Source organism: Haemorhous mexicanus, chromosome 3 (assembly GCF_027477595.1).
Source record: "Haemorhous mexicanus isolate bHaeMex1 chromosome 3, bHaeMex1.pri, whole genome shotgun sequence".
In the NCBI taxonomy this organism is placed as follows: domain Eukaryota; kingdom Metazoa; phylum Chordata; class Aves; order Passeriformes; family Fringillidae; genus Haemorhous; species Haemorhous mexicanus.
Window position 1 is genome coordinate 58,424,243 of NC_082343.1, and position 17,622 is coordinate 58,441,864.

Sequence of the window (17,622 nt, forward strand, 5' to 3'; positions counted from 1 at the left end):
TCTTAGTCTCATATACTAGAAAATTATTTTCTTTTCACGCTGCATGAGATTAAACCCTTCTCATTTTTTGATTACTCTCTTGGAGGAAATAGATGCATTTGCAAATACTTTTTCTCATGATTTCACAGTTTTCCTCTTCTTAAATAATGACTTCATTGCTAAAAGCAAACAATTGAAATCTTAGTGTCTGTGACACAAGCCTCAGGTTTACCATCCATTTCTATTTACTCCCAAAATTAGTGAAATAATGTTATTGATTAAGGGTATGAGCAATACTTATGGGAAAAGTGTGATTAGTTTTCTGACCCATGAAAATTTTTTTAAAGTAATAAGCAAAAAACAATGTTTGGCACTTTGTCCTGTCCATTTGGGGTGAGATGGTGTTATATATGAAAAAAGATTAATCATCCAAGAGGCTCGGTTTTCTGTAATTCGGTGGACAGAAGGCTCTCCTTCTCTATTCATGTTTCTAATTGTATCTTTATGAATAAATTCAAACTGTCTTTGTAAACAGATGGAAATCAGGCATAGTGATAGAATATGGATAAGAAGGATCTCATGGGGTCCTCTAGGCTGCAACATGCTTCACATTAGCATTGTCTGTAGCTAATTTATATCACAGAATTCAGCTGACCACTATAAGGAAACTGCAAGTTAGTCCTTCTTCAGAAACATTGATATTGATTCCCAGTAGCTTGGATGAATAATTCCATCTTGCAGATATGTTAAGCATGATCTTTGTCAAGTACATAATTGAAAAAAATGCTATAAATTTTGCTGCTCAGTGTGGTTGCCCAAAGCAGTCGTGGACTACTTGCTGCATGCCTCCAAGATGTCCAGTTATCTATGGATTTTGACAATATGATTATAACAGTATCACTTAGCATTTGTATGTCACTTTTAGTCTCTAAAATTGTATACAAATAGGATCCTTTCATGGAGATGCAAATTCTACTGCTTTTTATTGGGGAGAAATAATACAAAGAGAAATGAAGCTGCCAAATTTTTACATTGATTTAGATCATAAAAATGGAGATTTGGGTTACAGGGGTTTATTTGACAGTGCTTGTGAAAGGGAGCAAGGTGTTTCCCAAAATCAGTGAGGTTAGAGTATGCTTTGCTGAGAACTTTCGCTTTAAAAAGAGACAAGGCATTCAATATGGGGGAAAAGTCACTTCAGAATAATTTACAAGCCTACGTTAAACTGTGGACTCTTCTATAGTATTCTTATGGCAAGCTTGTTCATTGGTATCATCTTCTGAAGGTTGCTAACACTCTAATGTAACTAGTTATCACTTAGCTTTGACATTGTACCACTCATACTTCTGCTGCCACCTTTCTCCTGCACTGTCTAATCTAAACAGTATTCCTAATATCTATTCTGCCTGGGCAAGGAAAAAAAATTTGGAAAAGTTGGGGTGACAGTCCCTCTTTTTTGGCATTGATACAGGTGAACCAGGTGCCCTGGAAGCTCATATCCGACAGCTGGACAAGGCCTTGGACACCAGTCGCTTCCAGATACAGCAAACAGAGAACATCATCCGTAGCAAGACACCTACAGGACCAGAACTGGATTCCACTTACAAAGGATATGTGCGTGTGTTTTGGAGCCCCAGCCAGATATGCACCCCAAGCTCAGCTTAGCTTAGCCATGGAGGGAAATGCAGCTGCTTCAGCAGAGCAATTAGCTGTGACTGCTTCTCAGGCTCACTTGTGTGCTTACTACCCTTAACCACATGCTATTGGTGTTTATGTTAATAGTGTGTTTACAATAGCATTAGAGGAGCAAATGCATTAGAGGAACATGACTCTGAGGAATTTATTTTCCTATTACATTTTTGCAGATGTCTAGAAGTACTTTCTCACGCATGCTTTTATCCATCTAATGATGATATCCTTATTTGAAATTCCTCTGGTTTTAAAAGCATTTTTTATAGTTTCAGGCACAGTATTCATCTTGCTGATGAATTATAGGGATGTATATAAGCAAGGTTGCATGTATGGAATCCCTAATTAAAAAGCTTTTTCAGAGAGGTTTTCTGAAAGATAAATCTCTCTCTAAGCCATTCAAATAATTTTATTAGGGACAGAATTTAAAAATGATCTGCCTGCATGCATAGTAATATTTCCACATTTAAGTTAATTTTCTTTATCAATCTTCTAGTGTCTTTGCCGTAGTGTCTTAAAATTTAGAAAAGATGGCACCTAAGAACAATTTGGCATAATGGTGCTAAGTTATTTCTGTATAACTTATGCTTTAGGCCTTTATCATCTGCATATACATTTTTTGTAGTATCAGTGCAGATTGTTAAAATAATAGATCTTTTTCTTCACACTTATACTTATTTCTGGAAATTTCTGGAAGTTGTATTGTATTTCTCACTGTCCATACAATTAGTCCTGTACAGTGCATATTGAAAAGGAATATTTTGTTTGTTAACACAGATGAAATTGCTAGGTGAATGCAGTGGAAGCATAGACTCGGTAAGAAGGCTTGGGTATAAACTGAAGGAGGAAGAAGAAAAATTTTCAGGACTCATTAACATGAACAGTACTGAAACACAAACAGCTGGTAAGTAACACGTAGTTCATTTGATGGGCAGCAATTATGGAAAGCAGCACACATGCAAAGCTTTTCTGAATAAACACTTGGTATTATCTGCTGACATATATATTTACATGACTGTCTGTTACGATGTTCTGTTTAACATTTTTTAATAGGAATAGTAAGGAATAGTAAGTTCACATTCCTTGTGTATGCTGTATGAAGAGTTTAGGCATACAAGTCCATTTTAAGAACCCCTTCATATCATGAGGCATAACCCTAAGCCTTTCAGGAGGTCCCCGTGGATGCAATGTTTTTTTTTTTTAAGATTTCTCATGAAAAAGGTTGCTTATATTGCTGTACAAAACACCTAGGCCAGCATTTGTTTCTCCTAATATTAGCTTTCACCTCTCAGATTACCTGCCTAAAGAAATTTATTTTCACCTGATAGAAGTATTCACTTGGCTAATTTTAAACATCAGCTGTAGAAAAAGAGGCATTTGATTGAGGAAAGCATAGATTCCCAGAGACTATAAAGGCATCATCCCCATTCTTAGCTTGACAAGATATGCTACCTATGTAGTCTCTTTTATTTTTTTGTGTGTTTTTATATGTAAATTTTAAGTTGATGGAGTGATACAACTTCTGTCTTCTGCCTTAGCATTTCAAGATAATTAGCAAGAAGAAATAGCCCCTTATTTATCTCTTTCTAGTGCAGGTGTTTATCCAATGCATCAGCAGTAGCTAAAGCAAATGTAGTGAGGTGTGACCATTAAACACTGATAGGCACAACTACCAATGAAAATAATAAATAACTAGTTAGTTAGTAGTATTAATATTTCTTATCTAGTAATTTAAGATGTCTTCTTTTGCCAGCATAACCTGTTTTAGACACCTGTATGTATCCGCTTAATTCTGCTTATAGAAGTCTGACATTAGAAAGGAATAAAATTGCCTGTTGACTGGAATCATCCAGGTTCTTTGTTCTTTCCCTCCAACATCACTTTCTTCAATCTAACTTCATTTTTGAAGTAGTTAGTGTTTGAGGCTTAGGCTTTTTACAGAGCATCTTTTTGTTCTGAACAGTATTCACTTAATGCAATTGTGTGTGTGTGAAGCTAGTGGGTTTTTTTGGCTTTTGTTGAATTTGGTGTTTGTAATTCCAGGTGTAATTGAAAGATGGGAATTAATCCAGGCTCAAGCTCTAAGCAAGGAGCTGAGGATGAAGCAGAACCTTCAGCAATGGCAGCAGTTCAACTCCGACCTTAATAGCATCTGGGCTTGGTTGGGAGAAACTGAAGAGGAACTGGAGAAGCTCCACCGCCTTGATCTCAGCACTGACATACAAACTATTGAGCTCAGGATTAAAAAACTGAAAGTGAGTTTTGTTTCTCTGTTCCATGAGTTACCTTCTAAAACTGAGTGCAACAGGTATGTTGAAGAGGTTGCCAATAATTGCAGCTGGTTTTCTCCACAAAGCGGGCTGCTACTGGTAAAGTAACTGGGAAAATGATTTTCTGAATCACCTTTTGGAAGGAAAATGTACCACTGGCTATCCAAATGAAGTTTTGGAATAGTAGTTCTGTGGCAATTCTGTTATTCCAGAATGTACAGATAACTCCTGATGTTACCCAAATTGATGAAATTTTTAAAAAGTTCCAAGTTAGGTCAATTCTGTTCTACTCAAATTAGTAATCAAAATAGCTGGTTCAAAAGAAATGCCTCATTGAGACATTACTTCTTTGTGTGGAGGAATGAGAAGGAGTCCAAAGATGTTGTAACCTACCCCATGTCACCAGTGCAACATAGGAAAAATTTGGTGCCACTTTGCAGCCTTCCTTTTCTCCTTCTGTCATCTCAGGAGCATCAAAATCTGAATGATACTTTTCCATCTCTCTCATGTATTTCACAGCTAAAAAGATCTGCAAATGTGGTGGTCCACAACTTCACATTCAGTTACTAGTATCTTACAAGCATGGGCACGAAAATACATGACCCAATGTCAAAATGCACTGTGCTTCATGCCAGGGATGAGGTGAACAGATAGTAAAGGCTGTTTCCGGCGGTGATCCATGTGAAGCATGTCAATGCTCATCCTAACTGTAATCCAAATATAGCTGCCATAAGTACTGCAAAGGTTACTGTGACATCGTGCTTTTAAGTAAATGCTGTAAAGTAGGTGGAAAACGGGGCATTTCATAAGAATCCTGTTCTTATCTCACCGTCTCTTTGAAAGCCCATTAGTACCCTCCAAACCAACGGAGGTTTCTTTTGTAGCTTCCAATGTAAACAAATCAGAGTTTTTATACAAGTTGTGCTTCTATAAATATAAGTTCTTTATTCTCTTTGTATGTTTTTGTTTCTCTCAGTAAAAGCTTTTATTTTAAAATACTGATGACAGCAGATTCCACTTGAAAATATGTTGGTTTTTCATGTTTATCAGCAAAACTGAGAAGTGAGGGCAAAAGTTTTATTGTGAGCTAAAATACAGTTGTGCTACATGTTTAAATTTTGTTGGACCTACTCTGTCTTTAAAATATCTGAAACATGAGACAGATCTTTATAATTCAACTCTGACTTCAGGCTTTTAAGACTTTACAAGTTTAATTGGCTTGCTCTTGTTTATGCTCACAGTAAAATTTTAGTAGATGTTAAAGAGTGAACATTTGCAGAGTCACAGAGTGAGCCCAGAGTGTCATATCCAGAGTAAAGGGACTGTTATAGTCTGGTGCCTTTCTGCAGCTGCTGATGGCAAAGCATTGCAGTCTTGTGGTGCATTCTCTACTTTATGTTTCTGAAAGTCATGATTTACCCATTTCCATTCTTTCTTCCCCTTTGTCTTACCATCAAGGAGCTGCAGAAGGCAATTGATACCCGCAAAGCAATCATCTTGTCCATCAATCTGTGCAGCTCAGAGTTCACTCAGTCTGACAGCGAGGAGAGCAAGAAGCTCCAGGAGCGCCTGTCTCAGATGAACGTGCGCTGGGAGCACGTGTGCAGCATGATCGAAGACTGGCGCAGCTCGTTGCAGGATGCATTAATACAGTGCCAGGTCTGTACTGTGCCTATTTCAAATTGTCAGCAGCCCATATACTGAAAACATAAACCATTTAGTTACCTGGTGTGCTCACGATCCATCTGAAACTTAGCTGTGAAAGCCATACAGCTTTGGCATATGTTTTTCTCAAGGATATACCTGTGCTACCTAAAACATGTATTTACAACCCAATATTTACAAAATTTGTCATCTCTGGAATAGTATTCTAATATTCTATTGTATACTTCTTGGAAGTTATTTTATTTAGCTAGTAGAATGTATCAGAGGATAAATTAAAAACCTGAGTTTGACTGGAATATTCTGCTACCCTGTTAAAGCCATGATTCATCATTTGCAGGATTTCCACGAACTGAGCCATGGTTTGCTGCTTTGGTTGGAGAATATTGACAGAAGAAAAAATGAGATTGTGCCCATCAATCCAAATCTGGACTCAGAAATACTGCAGGATCATCACAGACTTCTGATGGTAGGAATATAATCACCCTTTTCTCTCCCAAAACACATCACCAGAAAAACACCTAATCAGATTTCTCATTCTTGTGAGGGTTAGCACTGTGCATTGTGTGCTAACACAGGACCAGCATCAGGGACCGACTTTGCCTTGGTAGGGAACACCACTCACTTTCCTTGGTAGCATATGTGATTAATCACAGGTAACTACTAGGCTGCTGTATATCCTTCTGTCAGATTAGAAATTTATATTGTTTCTCTTTTTTTATTCCATTTCTTTAATTTAAAATGTTGAGTTTTGTGAGTTCTACTTTTTTTTTTTTTTTGACTGCTGTTAAAAAAATTTGATGCTTGCCTTGGCAACAGCAAATCAGACGTGAGCTGCTGGAGTCTCAGTTGAAGGTGGCATCACTGCAAGATATGTCTTGCCAATTGCTAGTCAATGCTGAAGGCAAGGATTGTCTTGAAGCCAAAGAAAAGGTACATGTCATTGGAAACAGACTGAAGCTGCTCTTGAAAGAGGTTACACGTCATATTAAAGACCTAGAGAAAATTCTAGACATTTCAAGCAGTCAGCTGGTAAGTCACGCCTTTTTATTCCTTTCTGTTCACTGAGCGTGTTTCCTGCTGTTCCAACTGCCTTTCTCTGATCATTGCTATTGGCTGCTCTGTTTCTGTGGTTTGCAGTGCTTATCAAGATGGAACATGTAACCTTGAGTATCATAAAGTAATCTTAAATTTCATATTGTAAATATCTCTTTTGATATGGGGGGGTTAAATTCTGTATTTTTTTTTATTTGATGTAGCAATTACTGAACTTCTTGGTTTGTTTACCCTGCTATTACTGAATCAGTCAACTGGCAAAGTATATGAGATAATTATTCCAGTAGCAGTCCTGAAAATTATAGTATGTCAATTGTCACTGAAAAGGAAGTTGATGCACACTCTGTCAAAGAGAAAAAAAAGCATAAAATAAATTCTGTAATAGGGTAAGGAGTCCCTCATGTCTCCCTCTTAAAGTGTGAGCTATAGTCCAAATCTTTTCAAGCTGTCGTGTACCTCAGGTATTTGAGAGGGAGTTACACACATGTCTTTGCCAGCAATGACAGATACAGAGTAAAGATTTCAAGGCTCTCCTTTAGTTTATTTTTTTAAAACTACTTCGATTAGCAGAGTGCTTAAAGCACAAGAACTCAGATCTTCCCCCCCTTTTAGTGGATTTCTACCTGTTTAATTAAAATCCAGGTAGTAACAAACTCTTCTTGTAGTTCACAGCCAATGAAGAACAACTGGTTTTTCCCCTGTATTGACTTTGGTGGAAAATGTGTCACCTAAGCAAAGGAAGTTTTAACTATTGTTTGCTTTTCTTCTCCTTTAGGGCTGACAGAGAAACCATGTTATGCCTTAGTATTATAAAATTTGGTAACAAAATTTAGCTGCTTTATTTTATTTGGCTTGGAAGTAACTCTGCTGGAATTTCCCTCAGGGTAATTTTTCTAGTTTGCTTACCTGTACAGCTAGTCGCTGTATTTCTGAGCTCCGTTCCTTCTGAACTTTAGGAATTGTCCTCATGGTCTTCTGATGAATTAGACACATCAGGCTCAGTGAGTCCTGTATCTGGAAGAAGCACTCCAAGCAGACAGAGAACGGTAATTTCATGTAATTTATTTTCTTCCGCCTCTTGGGTGGGAACTATAGATATCTACAGCAGTTCTAGCCAGCTGGAAGTCACCCCTTCCCACTTGTTAGGAAAGGAAATGGCATAAACCAAAAGGAAAACACAGCTGCTTTCCCCAACCCTGCTGCATATCCCATCCTGCATGAAATCAGAAGTGGTAAATACTATCTGAAACCAGGGCTGTCAGTGTGGTTGGTTTACCATGGTATGGCATGTCGTGTCTCTTGTATTTTGCTCTAGTGATGGCAGCACCCCAAAGTCTGGTCTTGTCTGGTATAATCAGTCCTCCATTTCTGTTTGGCCTTCTCTTCAGAGCTGCTTCATCAAGAATCTCAATAAGTTCTTTTGTCATTTCTGATGCAGGTTGCAGATGGTCTTATTGAGACTTTGGATGAATGGCTAAGTAGAGCTGAAGGGCACAAAAACATTATTCAAACCAGCTAGCTGTGCAGGACCTAATCAATGGCTACAGTGGCAACTCTGGAGTTGTCCATTTACATCGCTGGCACAAAATTCAAGAAATATAGCCATACATGCCTAATACTTAACACTTCCATACTCTGAGCCCAAATTGGAACTGCAATTATTTTGTCTTTTTCTGCAATTCTATTGGTTGATTAATTTGCTTTTTTCCTTAGTTCTTAAGACAATCAGATTGGTTTTGTTTTGTTTCGTTTTGTTTTTCCATTTGCACTTTTTTGTAAAGCCTCTGAGTTCTGTCTTGATAAATCTATGGCTCTTGAAATTCATTTATTTTTTTGATTTTTGTTTACATTCACTAGTTTCCTTTTAGATACTAGTATTAGAATGTAAAGGAATACTGGCTTTTCCAAAGGAGAAAGAATATAAACCTTAACATTTTATTTCAGAGGTCAATACTTTGGTCTTTTAAATTTAAACCTAAATAATTTATAATAACTCTGATATCATAGGTGTAACTGAAGGTTGCCTGACCATTACAGGAAATGGAGAAGTATTTTACCATAAATCTATGTTTAGAGAGCATGTAGAATTATCATAGGTTTCATCTTAATATTTTAATAAGGATTTGTCTGTCTGTTAATTTGTTACTGTTCATATATGTGACTACTCTTTTTTTTTTCTCCATAATTCATAGCTAAGTTGTATGATTCCTTGGGTCTAGTTTTCAACCTACTGGGTTCTGCACCCACACAATTTTGAAGACTAAAGTGATACTGAAGTGTTTAGAATTTCAGTGCCAAATATGCCGATGCTAAATAAATAAATACTAATACAAAAGAAATACAATCAGAATGATAAACATCTAACTCCATTAAATAATCCAGCAAATAGCTGTGAGTGGAAGAATGCCCCTACATTTATTTGGCCTTCAAAATCGTGGGGTGTAGGAGAGGCAAAACTTGCCAAAGGAGAGTCTTGGACCTTTTTTCCTTGAGAATATTAATTTTTCTGCATGTGCATTTTTAAATCTATATATTTTTCCATATTCGACTTAATAAGGTAATATCTATTTCATATTGACTATTATTTTAACTAAATTTCTAGAGACTTTATTTAAAACCCAGAGCTACTGTTCATAAAAATAATGTCTAAACTGTTATTTTTGAGTTCACTGTGTACGTTCCAATAATTTTCATAACCAGCTAGGTGCAAAGAAAAGCCAGTTTCCTTGGTTCATGGGTATTGGTCACTTCATTTGGTTTTTTTTTTTCTTTTTTATGTTTCCTTTGCTGCACTTTTAATTTAGTTTCATCAGTAGCTTGTCTTTATTTGCCTGGACTGAACATTCTTCTTTCTTTACCCCCTGTTCATTGCAAACAGCCACGGGGCAAATGTAGTCTCTCACAGCCTGGACCCTCTGTCAGCAGTCCACACAGCAGGTACCTTATTCTCCTGGTTTCCGCACTCTGTTCTAGACCGCCAAGAGGATGATAGAAATTGGCCGTGGTTCCTCCCAGTCCCACTGACTCCATCGGGGGGTCAGGACTTACACAAGTGGTAACTTCCCTTTTGTTAATTATTCAGCAAAAGGGACTTTCAATTACTTCAGACTCTGTTAAATAGAGATACAGGTTAATCCTTGGACAGTTGCAGCTTTTGCTTTACAGAAATCCCATGTAATCAACGTTCATTTTTCAGATGCCTGATCAGAGTGAGTGTATGTTTACACTCATGGTATTTAATGATTATTTTATTTTGGTGTGATTTAAGAGGAGTGATAGCAAGTTCACGGCAAACACTTTCTATCATCCTCTTTACCTCTAGATATTAAATTAAGGCAGGTAATAGGCCAATATCATATTCTAGAATTCACAAAACCCACAGATCTGGATGAGACATACTAACATCCTTTTCTTTATTTATTTATTGATTTCTTTTTTTCTTCTTTTTTTTTTTTTACCCTGAAACGTTTTGTTCAGTTTGTGGGTTTTCAATACTTTAGACTCAAAATTCAAAGTCAGAATCTGAGACTATTGAGACTCGGGATCAGTTTCTCTCCCCTCCTCAGACGAACTGCAGGATAACATGCTAACACTGCCATGACTCACCCAGTGCTCGCATCCCTGCATTGCTCCGGGAGCAGCACTGCCCCATCTCTGTCTGACCAGTAGAGAGCAGGCGTGCAGCTACAGCTTCTTGCTTTCCACGGTGTCTCCAGCAACCTGTCATCTCTGCAGCTAACAGTGCTTCTGCATTCTTGTTGTTGTCAGTGTGATGTGTGTACCTTCGCTCTTTCACTGATTGGTTTACTAGACTCAACAATTATGAAGTTTAAAAAAAAAAGTTTAAAAAAGCAAAGGAGCAAGCCAATATGTGTAAAGGGGACATCTTTTGCTATTTCAGTGTCTTGCACACTGCTAAAATAATCAAAAAGTGTGAATAAGGTATATTTGTTCTTATTAAATCTAATAATAAATCTCATTTAACCTAAATCTCGTTTATTCTCTGCATATCACAAATTAACTGATTTGTTTGTAAAATAGTTCCTGTTAGAGTCAAAGATTTTATGTTGGAAAGAAGAAAGCACAAAATTAAGTAATTTTTTTAAAAAATAACTACTGTTATAGTCAAGGAAAGAAGTGAACACTAAATTTAATACAGTGATTGAGCCACAAACAAGCAGAAAAAAAATATCTTGGAGCATTATTCTTTTTCATGAGCAAAATTAAGATTTTAATCTCATTATAAATGAAGTAAAGAGCAAAACTATTTACCATGTAGATACTTACATAAACACTTCTTTTAAAAAGTTTGCTTTGCATGTGTAGTTAGGAACTGTGAGTAAAGTGGCATTGTTGTAAAACCATGTAACAAAATAGAACAAGTATCTTTTACTTCTTCCACGTGCACTAAGAAGCTTCCTGTTTTTAAGAATTTTTTTCCTTTGAAACAAAAGGAAAACACATAGAAAATAGGGGATCTATGTAAACTCCATCTTTCTGTCTGATGCAGAAAGAGAACGAATTATTCAGCTCCAGTCTGCTCTGAAGCTTGGCATTTTGTTTCGCGTAGGGAGGGAAAAAAGGGAGGAGAGGGGCTTTACTCTGCAGCCACTAACGGCGAGGAGGAGGGGCGATGTCTTTGACAGATCAGCACGCTTGCACTAGCACCATTGTACTCAAGGAACACATTGTGTGCGCTTTTCCACTCTCCTGTGTAGTCAAACCACTTCTGCCAGCCTTCTGAGGTTTCTGGTTGTAGGTGCGAGCCCCTGGCTCAAAGAGCAGCTAGCAGTGCTTGGCAGCTTTGGGATCAACCCCTGTCCTCCCAGTGGCATTGCTGTGGCACCTTTCAGATCAAGGCTTTCCAGCACTGTTTATTAACACATCTTGTAGCAGCACAGCACAATGTTCAATTTGTCATTCAGACAAGCATGGAATACGAATGAGTCACTGCTGAATAGGAAACTTAATCAAATGCGCAAGCCAGACAGGTTGCGGTTGATGTATAATGCGGGTTTAACTGATAATGCGGTACAAGCTGTCACTGTGTTCTTTAATATTTTGACATGCCTCTGATCAGAGTACTTTGTGTTTGATCTTGCACTGGATCAGCAAACCCTGTTGAGGTTTAGTATAAAGGAGAAATAAAGTCAATCCTAAAATGTTTGTCACACAAGAAGTTGTGAAGGAAATTTCATCTAAAAAATTAGAGGGGCCATGCTTTGTGCACAGGAAGTGTCATATCACTTTGCCTTCTCAATTATCACCACAAAAAGATAGGCAAATATAGTGTGATACTAAGCAAGGTGTAGGATTAAACTAGGCATTACATTGTGGACTTAACTGGAGTCTCATCCAAGCAGCACTTGTAATCGTGTGCTAGGTGAGAAAGAAAATCCAAGAAGCAAGTCCTCTTTGTTCATCAGTTTAATAGAGCTGTCATAACTGAACACCTGGATCTTTGCCTGTGATTTTTTTTTTAAGTGATTAAAATGTTAAAAGATTAAAATAGTGGTTCAATTTGCTCAGGGGTGTTTACATTGTCTCTCTTGGGCAGCTTTATTCAGGTTTTGGTGCCATAGTGCCAAACTCCATTTCCTGCTCTCCGCAAGCCTCCCCAAGTGACTAGTGGATCTTTAAAGGTCACTTGCTGTTCCTGGAGCAGACCAAACCACATCACTCTTTGTGCCTTTGCCCACAAAATTATACTCATGGCTACACAGTAGCTCAAACACAAGGTTTGGGTTTGGCTTGCCATGATTTTTTCCCAGTTATCTCCCTCACTCTCACTTAGGGCTTGTTACTTAAATATCATATATAACTGCTGCTTCTTAAACTGATTAGATCAACGCACTTCTGGTCTGTGCAAGAAGCCAATCCTGTCTGGTATTTGCAAAGACCTTCAGCATCTGTAATCATAAAGATGAAATTTACTATTCTTATATTTTGTGCAGTAGTCTTTTAATAAAGATATTAAATTAAGTCCCATTCTTGATTAACTTCAGTAAATAACATCCTACTAGGCCAGCAGTGATTCTTTCAGTGTAAGCCTGTTTTCTGCATTCCATTAGTCACTTAGCATTAAATTAACTTTATTTATTTCTCTCAGCTTCACTTGAATGATAAATTCCTTTTTGATAGCTTTCAGATGCTTACTGCAATACAGATTGGTTACATAAACCATATTTTCCTTGGGGAAAAAAGTAGCAATCATCTTTACAAAAAGGTTCCCCTCTGAGCTGAAATTAAAGTTCGCTTTGACCGTCCTATCTATAGCCTGGTAAATTAGCTTCTCCCCTCTTGAAATGCTTAGAGAAGAGTTCCAATATCACTGACATTACAAACTCTCAAAGTAAGGGTAACTGTTGCTTGCACTCAGATTAATATATAAAATTTCTTGACATGAAGAAGCTTACTGTTGGCCAGGACTGCAGCTGTGCTTCCCTCTTTCATCTGCTAAGCAGGAATTGTGTGCTGGAGTGAGTAGCAGATGGCCTTACCTCTTTGCCTCTTCACAGTGTGACAAATGGTGGAGCAATCAGAAGAGACAGCTAAAGAGACAAGCTCAAGAACAGAAATTAGATTTTTCTCCAAAGTGGTGCACAGTACTTCAGCTTTCCTTTCTCCTGCCAGGCTAAATAGGTGTTCTGTCCTTAAAACTAGTGAGCTTTTTTTATTAACAATGTATAATTTTAACCATCTCTCCTTACTAAATCTATTAAACACTCTAAGATGGCCCATTCGATTTTTCAGCCAATTATGTAGATTGCAGAGGTGTGCCTGCCATAAACACAAGCAGTACAGCACTCAAACTTTTTCTAACTCCCCCTCTGAAGATGTTTTTGTAACATTTCATTATTTGCTTTTTGAATTGTTTCCATGCAATATTATTCTTCAGTACCCTACTTCAGTGCAGAAAATATGGTTTGCTGTGAATTGTTCTAGTTTTTGAAAGTTTGTGTTCCTTTTGAGATCAGCCATACAAGCTTACATTACAATTTATTTTTTTTGTAAAACACAAAGTAAGATGTGCTGGGTCGTGCTAATAAAGGCATAGAAAAAAAAGAGAAATACCAGAAAGAAAAACTTTGCTACTTTTTGATTCAGATTTTTGGAAACTCCCCTTCTGACACCCAGTGTTGCCCCAGAGTATTTCTGGGACAATGAAGAAAATGACATTTTGCTCATTATCAAACACCAGTTAGCAGCTGCAGAAATGTGGTCACTTTTTGATTTGGATTAACAACATTTATACAATGAGAGCCTTTTAAATAGGTAGGCTGTGCAATCAAATGCTTGGAAGGTAATTAAGCACTCCTTGTTCCCTTTGTTCCTGCCTCAGTCCATTAACTTTCTGTCTTGGTATTCTCAGACAGTAGAAGTCCTGATCTTGTTGAGCTTTTGCTCTGGTGCTGTTTAATGTGCCATGTCCTTTCAATATCTTTTTTATAATATGTGATCCTACATTATGCGTTAAGCAACTTTCCATCCGGCCTACAGTAGTGTGGATTCAGACAACACAAGATCTGATGTTTTGATCATCACTGCTTCCTGGAATATTTAGTTCAAGCTAATAATTTAGCATATCTGCTAAATTAGTGTTTAGGTACCTGTTGGCCCCCTGAACTTTAAAATTTGCTTGGCTTTGTTGAAGTCCTCATAGTGGGGTGCTATATATGTATGAGCAAGAAAATAAAATACTCTCAAGCACAGAAGTAATTCTTTTCTGAACCTGTGCAAAGGGAACAATTGCAAAGCCTGGCATTGTTTTGAAGATGATATTTTCATTTTTGGATGCTTCTCCACACAGATTCAGATTTATCAGGGAGACAGAATCAAAAGAACAAGGGGAAGTCAAAGAAACACTAAGGAACCATCACCCCATTCTTACTTTATTGGGAAGCATTTGACTGCAGCCAATGCGCCTGATTTCCCACATCTTATGAAAATTTTTATCTCTTAAACTTTAGGAAATAGATTTTCTGAGGCCTCATGATCATAGCAGCCATGCAAATGTATTATAACAACATATCTGAGACAAAATTCATGATCTAATGTCCTAATAGCAGAGTTCTTGAAGCAAGTTACTTGAAAGCTCTGAGTTCTTCCATTTTTGGCTTGTCCTGAAAGACAGTATTTTCCCATGCCATTTAATTAGCACACTGAGACCATCAGAGTTAATCTTTCCTAGTCACTCTTTTCAGCTCTTGACAGTTTCAGTCAAAAAGAAAAATGTGAAATTTATGTATTTTTCTTTAATTAAAGTAGTAGGATGGATTTTTGAAGTTTCTCTTTGCAAATATTTGTGTTAGATCTCTACTGCCTCATAGACATGATAGGTATGTGCCACTTCAGGTCAGATCCATCAACATAAGGGAGAAAATCACTTGGAAGGGAAGGATGTCAAGTCAGTTGAGCAGTTAGATTTTAACTGCTGATTCTGTGCAAGATTCAAAACACAATATGCTTTGTAGAAAATAAGTCCCCATTACCTGTATATTTTGGTGTATTGATTGACAGAAAACTGTGTAACTGAATCTCAGTTCATTATACCCTCGTGGATACCTTATACATAAACAAATGTAGAGACTTCCGCAAATCAAATGCAACTGGCCATTTTAAACAAGAAGGCCCACCTTTTTAGAGAGCATGCATTGAACAAATATGGCAGGTATGGCCCACCTTTTATTTTCCCCATTTGCTACAGCACAGTGCTTTAAGTGGAGAATCTTCCCCAAAAATGATAAAGGGGCTCTGGGGTTACAGAGACCCTTCTATTGCAATCATTTGGTGTTTTCCTACCAAGTCTAGAAATCTGGGCTCTCTTAAAAGTGTTAGGGAAATAGCACGTTCACTGAAAAATACCTCTGCAGTTATCAATCAAAATCTGTGCAAAGTGTAAATTGGCCTTCAGGGGAGGTTGAGTGCCCAAGGGCAATCTCTGCTGCAGTAATGTTTTAGTGTATTCAACTGCCCATCTTCTTTCCTCAGGTCCACAAGAGGTGGCTCAGGTTCCTCCCCTTCTGAGGCTGGGCCAGCGTGGCGGTGCCCGTCCTTCTTCCTCAGAGTCCTCAGAGCTGCTCTGCCGCTTCAGCTGCTCCTGCTGCTCCTGATCGGGCTGGCGTGCCTGGTGCCCATGACCGAGGAGGATTACAGCTGTGCTATGGCAAACAACTTTGCCCGCTCTTTCCACCCCATGCTGAAATACATGAATGGTCCTCCTCCATTGTGAAGGAGACCTGTGGGACAGCGGGAGACCTTGCTGGAGTGCTGGCTGGGAGCAAGATGGTTTTAAAGGGTGACAGGGTTCAGCGTGGCAGCTTTACCTGTCTGCTGTTGCCACTACTGTGCCCCCATCTTTCTCTGCTGGCAGGCGGCTCGAAGCGCATCAGTGTATTGGTATCAAAGTGCACAACGTGTTACCTGAGTAGCATCATTTCAATACTCGCATCCTGGGTACTGAGGAGGATGCAATGTGTGTGAGGGAAACCTCTTCTGTACAGCTTTTGGGATCTTTTAGCCACTTTATATCCAGGTCATTGCCCTGTACTATGCATAGCCAAGGACTTGATACTGTAGATCCTTTCCTGTGTGCTGCTCCAAATGACCCATTAGCCAGTCTTTGTTAAATACCCTCTCAGTATCTACAGTATACAAAATAACCAATGCTTAAGGAATTTTAGAGCATTTGTAACATACAATTTTAAAAAATCTTGTATGGCAATGTATTATTCCCTGTGGTTTCTGTTTCAGGCATGGTATTCTAACTTTTGCTTTGGATGCACAAGGTGTAAATCTGAGAAGCACTTTTTTAAGGTTTAAAAAAAAATGGATGTAATAAATAAGATTGCAGAAGTTTTTATGAGGAAAAAATGTTGAATGTCAAGTTGAAAAACAACATATTTATGTATGTACAGTTTGCTAAGCCGAGTTTTGTTTGTATTGATTTCTTTGCATTTATTATAGATACCATAAAATATTTTGTCTACGTGCTTTTAAATGACAACTATGGAAACCTCTAAGTTTAGAATGAGATATGTATGGTATAAAAAAAATTGAAGACATCCATATGCACTTCAAAAAAGAATTAAAAAATTCTGTAACAAATTAATGGCATTAGGTATATGTTTGATGAGATCTGGAAAATGACAACTGGCAGAATACATGGGAAAGTATCACATTAGAAGTTGTGCTGATATTGAAAGCAGTACATGTTTTGGATTAATGATTCATCACTTCAGGTTTTTCTTTTTTTCAAGCTGCTTCTTGAAGTTCCCTCTCACCTGTGTGGGGTTTTTTCCATCTGTATTTCTGTGTATGCACTCGTGTGCAACCTTTGACAATTGAGGTTGTGCCAATCCACACTGAAGCAGATTTTTTCCTGTGGGTATACTGGAAACTTGATATTCTGATATTCCTGATATTCTCCATAGCAGCTCAATACCAAGACAGATTTTTATGTTTTACCCATCATTATTTTAGTGGAATAGGCCCAAAACATAAGTGTAAATAGAAGAATAAGAGAACAAATTGAAAACTCATTAACTTTCCAGAACTATTGCAAAAACTTGCAGTCTACTCAATGGCACTCTGCCCAGTTTATCAGTCAGAACTCGACTTTGAAAGAACAGGATTCTTCTCAATTATGAAAAAAATACAGAGCATGGCTCTAAGTTACTGCACTTTAATAAGCTGGGGGAGTTTGGAGCCATGACACACATAATGTGAATTTTTCTTCTGAGTTAAGTGGTCTTGCTTAGAATATATTGGCTTTCATGACAGAAATTAAAAGGCCAGAAAAAACTACAAGCACATTAATTGCTGTTATGTAAAATTACTTTCTGGCATGTCATCCTTTGAGCTGTTTTAAGGAGAGGGTGGTCAGAGGTAAGGAACCACAAGCTGAACTCCAGCATTTGGAAGAGCCAAATAATGCTTCCTTTCCAGATAAGTGTTACATTAACAT

The 17,622-nt window shown here is 37.7% G+C and overlaps 1 protein-coding gene across 2 annotated transcripts in view; it reads left to right on the forward strand.

The window, feature by feature from the left end:
• Nucleotides 1–16,763, forward strand: part of SYNE1 (spectrin repeat containing nuclear envelope protein 1) — a 290,126-nt gene extending 273,363 nt beyond the window's left edge. For both annotated transcript variants that reach the window (XM_059841964.1, XM_059841963.1), the window contains 9 exons: nt 1,451–1,593; nt 2,446–2,572; nt 3,712–3,923; nt 5,397–5,597; nt 5,941–6,069; nt 6,420–6,632; nt 7,613–7,702; nt 9,535–9,593; nt 15,648–16,763. In XM_059841964.1, coding sequence (XP_059697947.1) covers nt 1,451–1,593; nt 2,446–2,572; nt 3,712–3,923; nt 5,397–5,597; nt 5,941–6,069; nt 6,420–6,632; nt 7,613–7,702; nt 9,535–9,593; nt 15,648–15,888 — 1,415 coding nt within the window. In that variant the 3' untranslated portion in view covers nt 15,889–16,763. The remainder of the gene's footprint in view (nt 1–1,450; nt 1,594–2,445; nt 2,573–3,711; nt 3,924–5,396; nt 5,598–5,940; nt 6,070–6,419; nt 6,633–7,612; nt 7,703–9,534; nt 9,594–15,647) is intronic.
• Nucleotides 16,764–17,622: the final 859 nt, after the last annotated feature.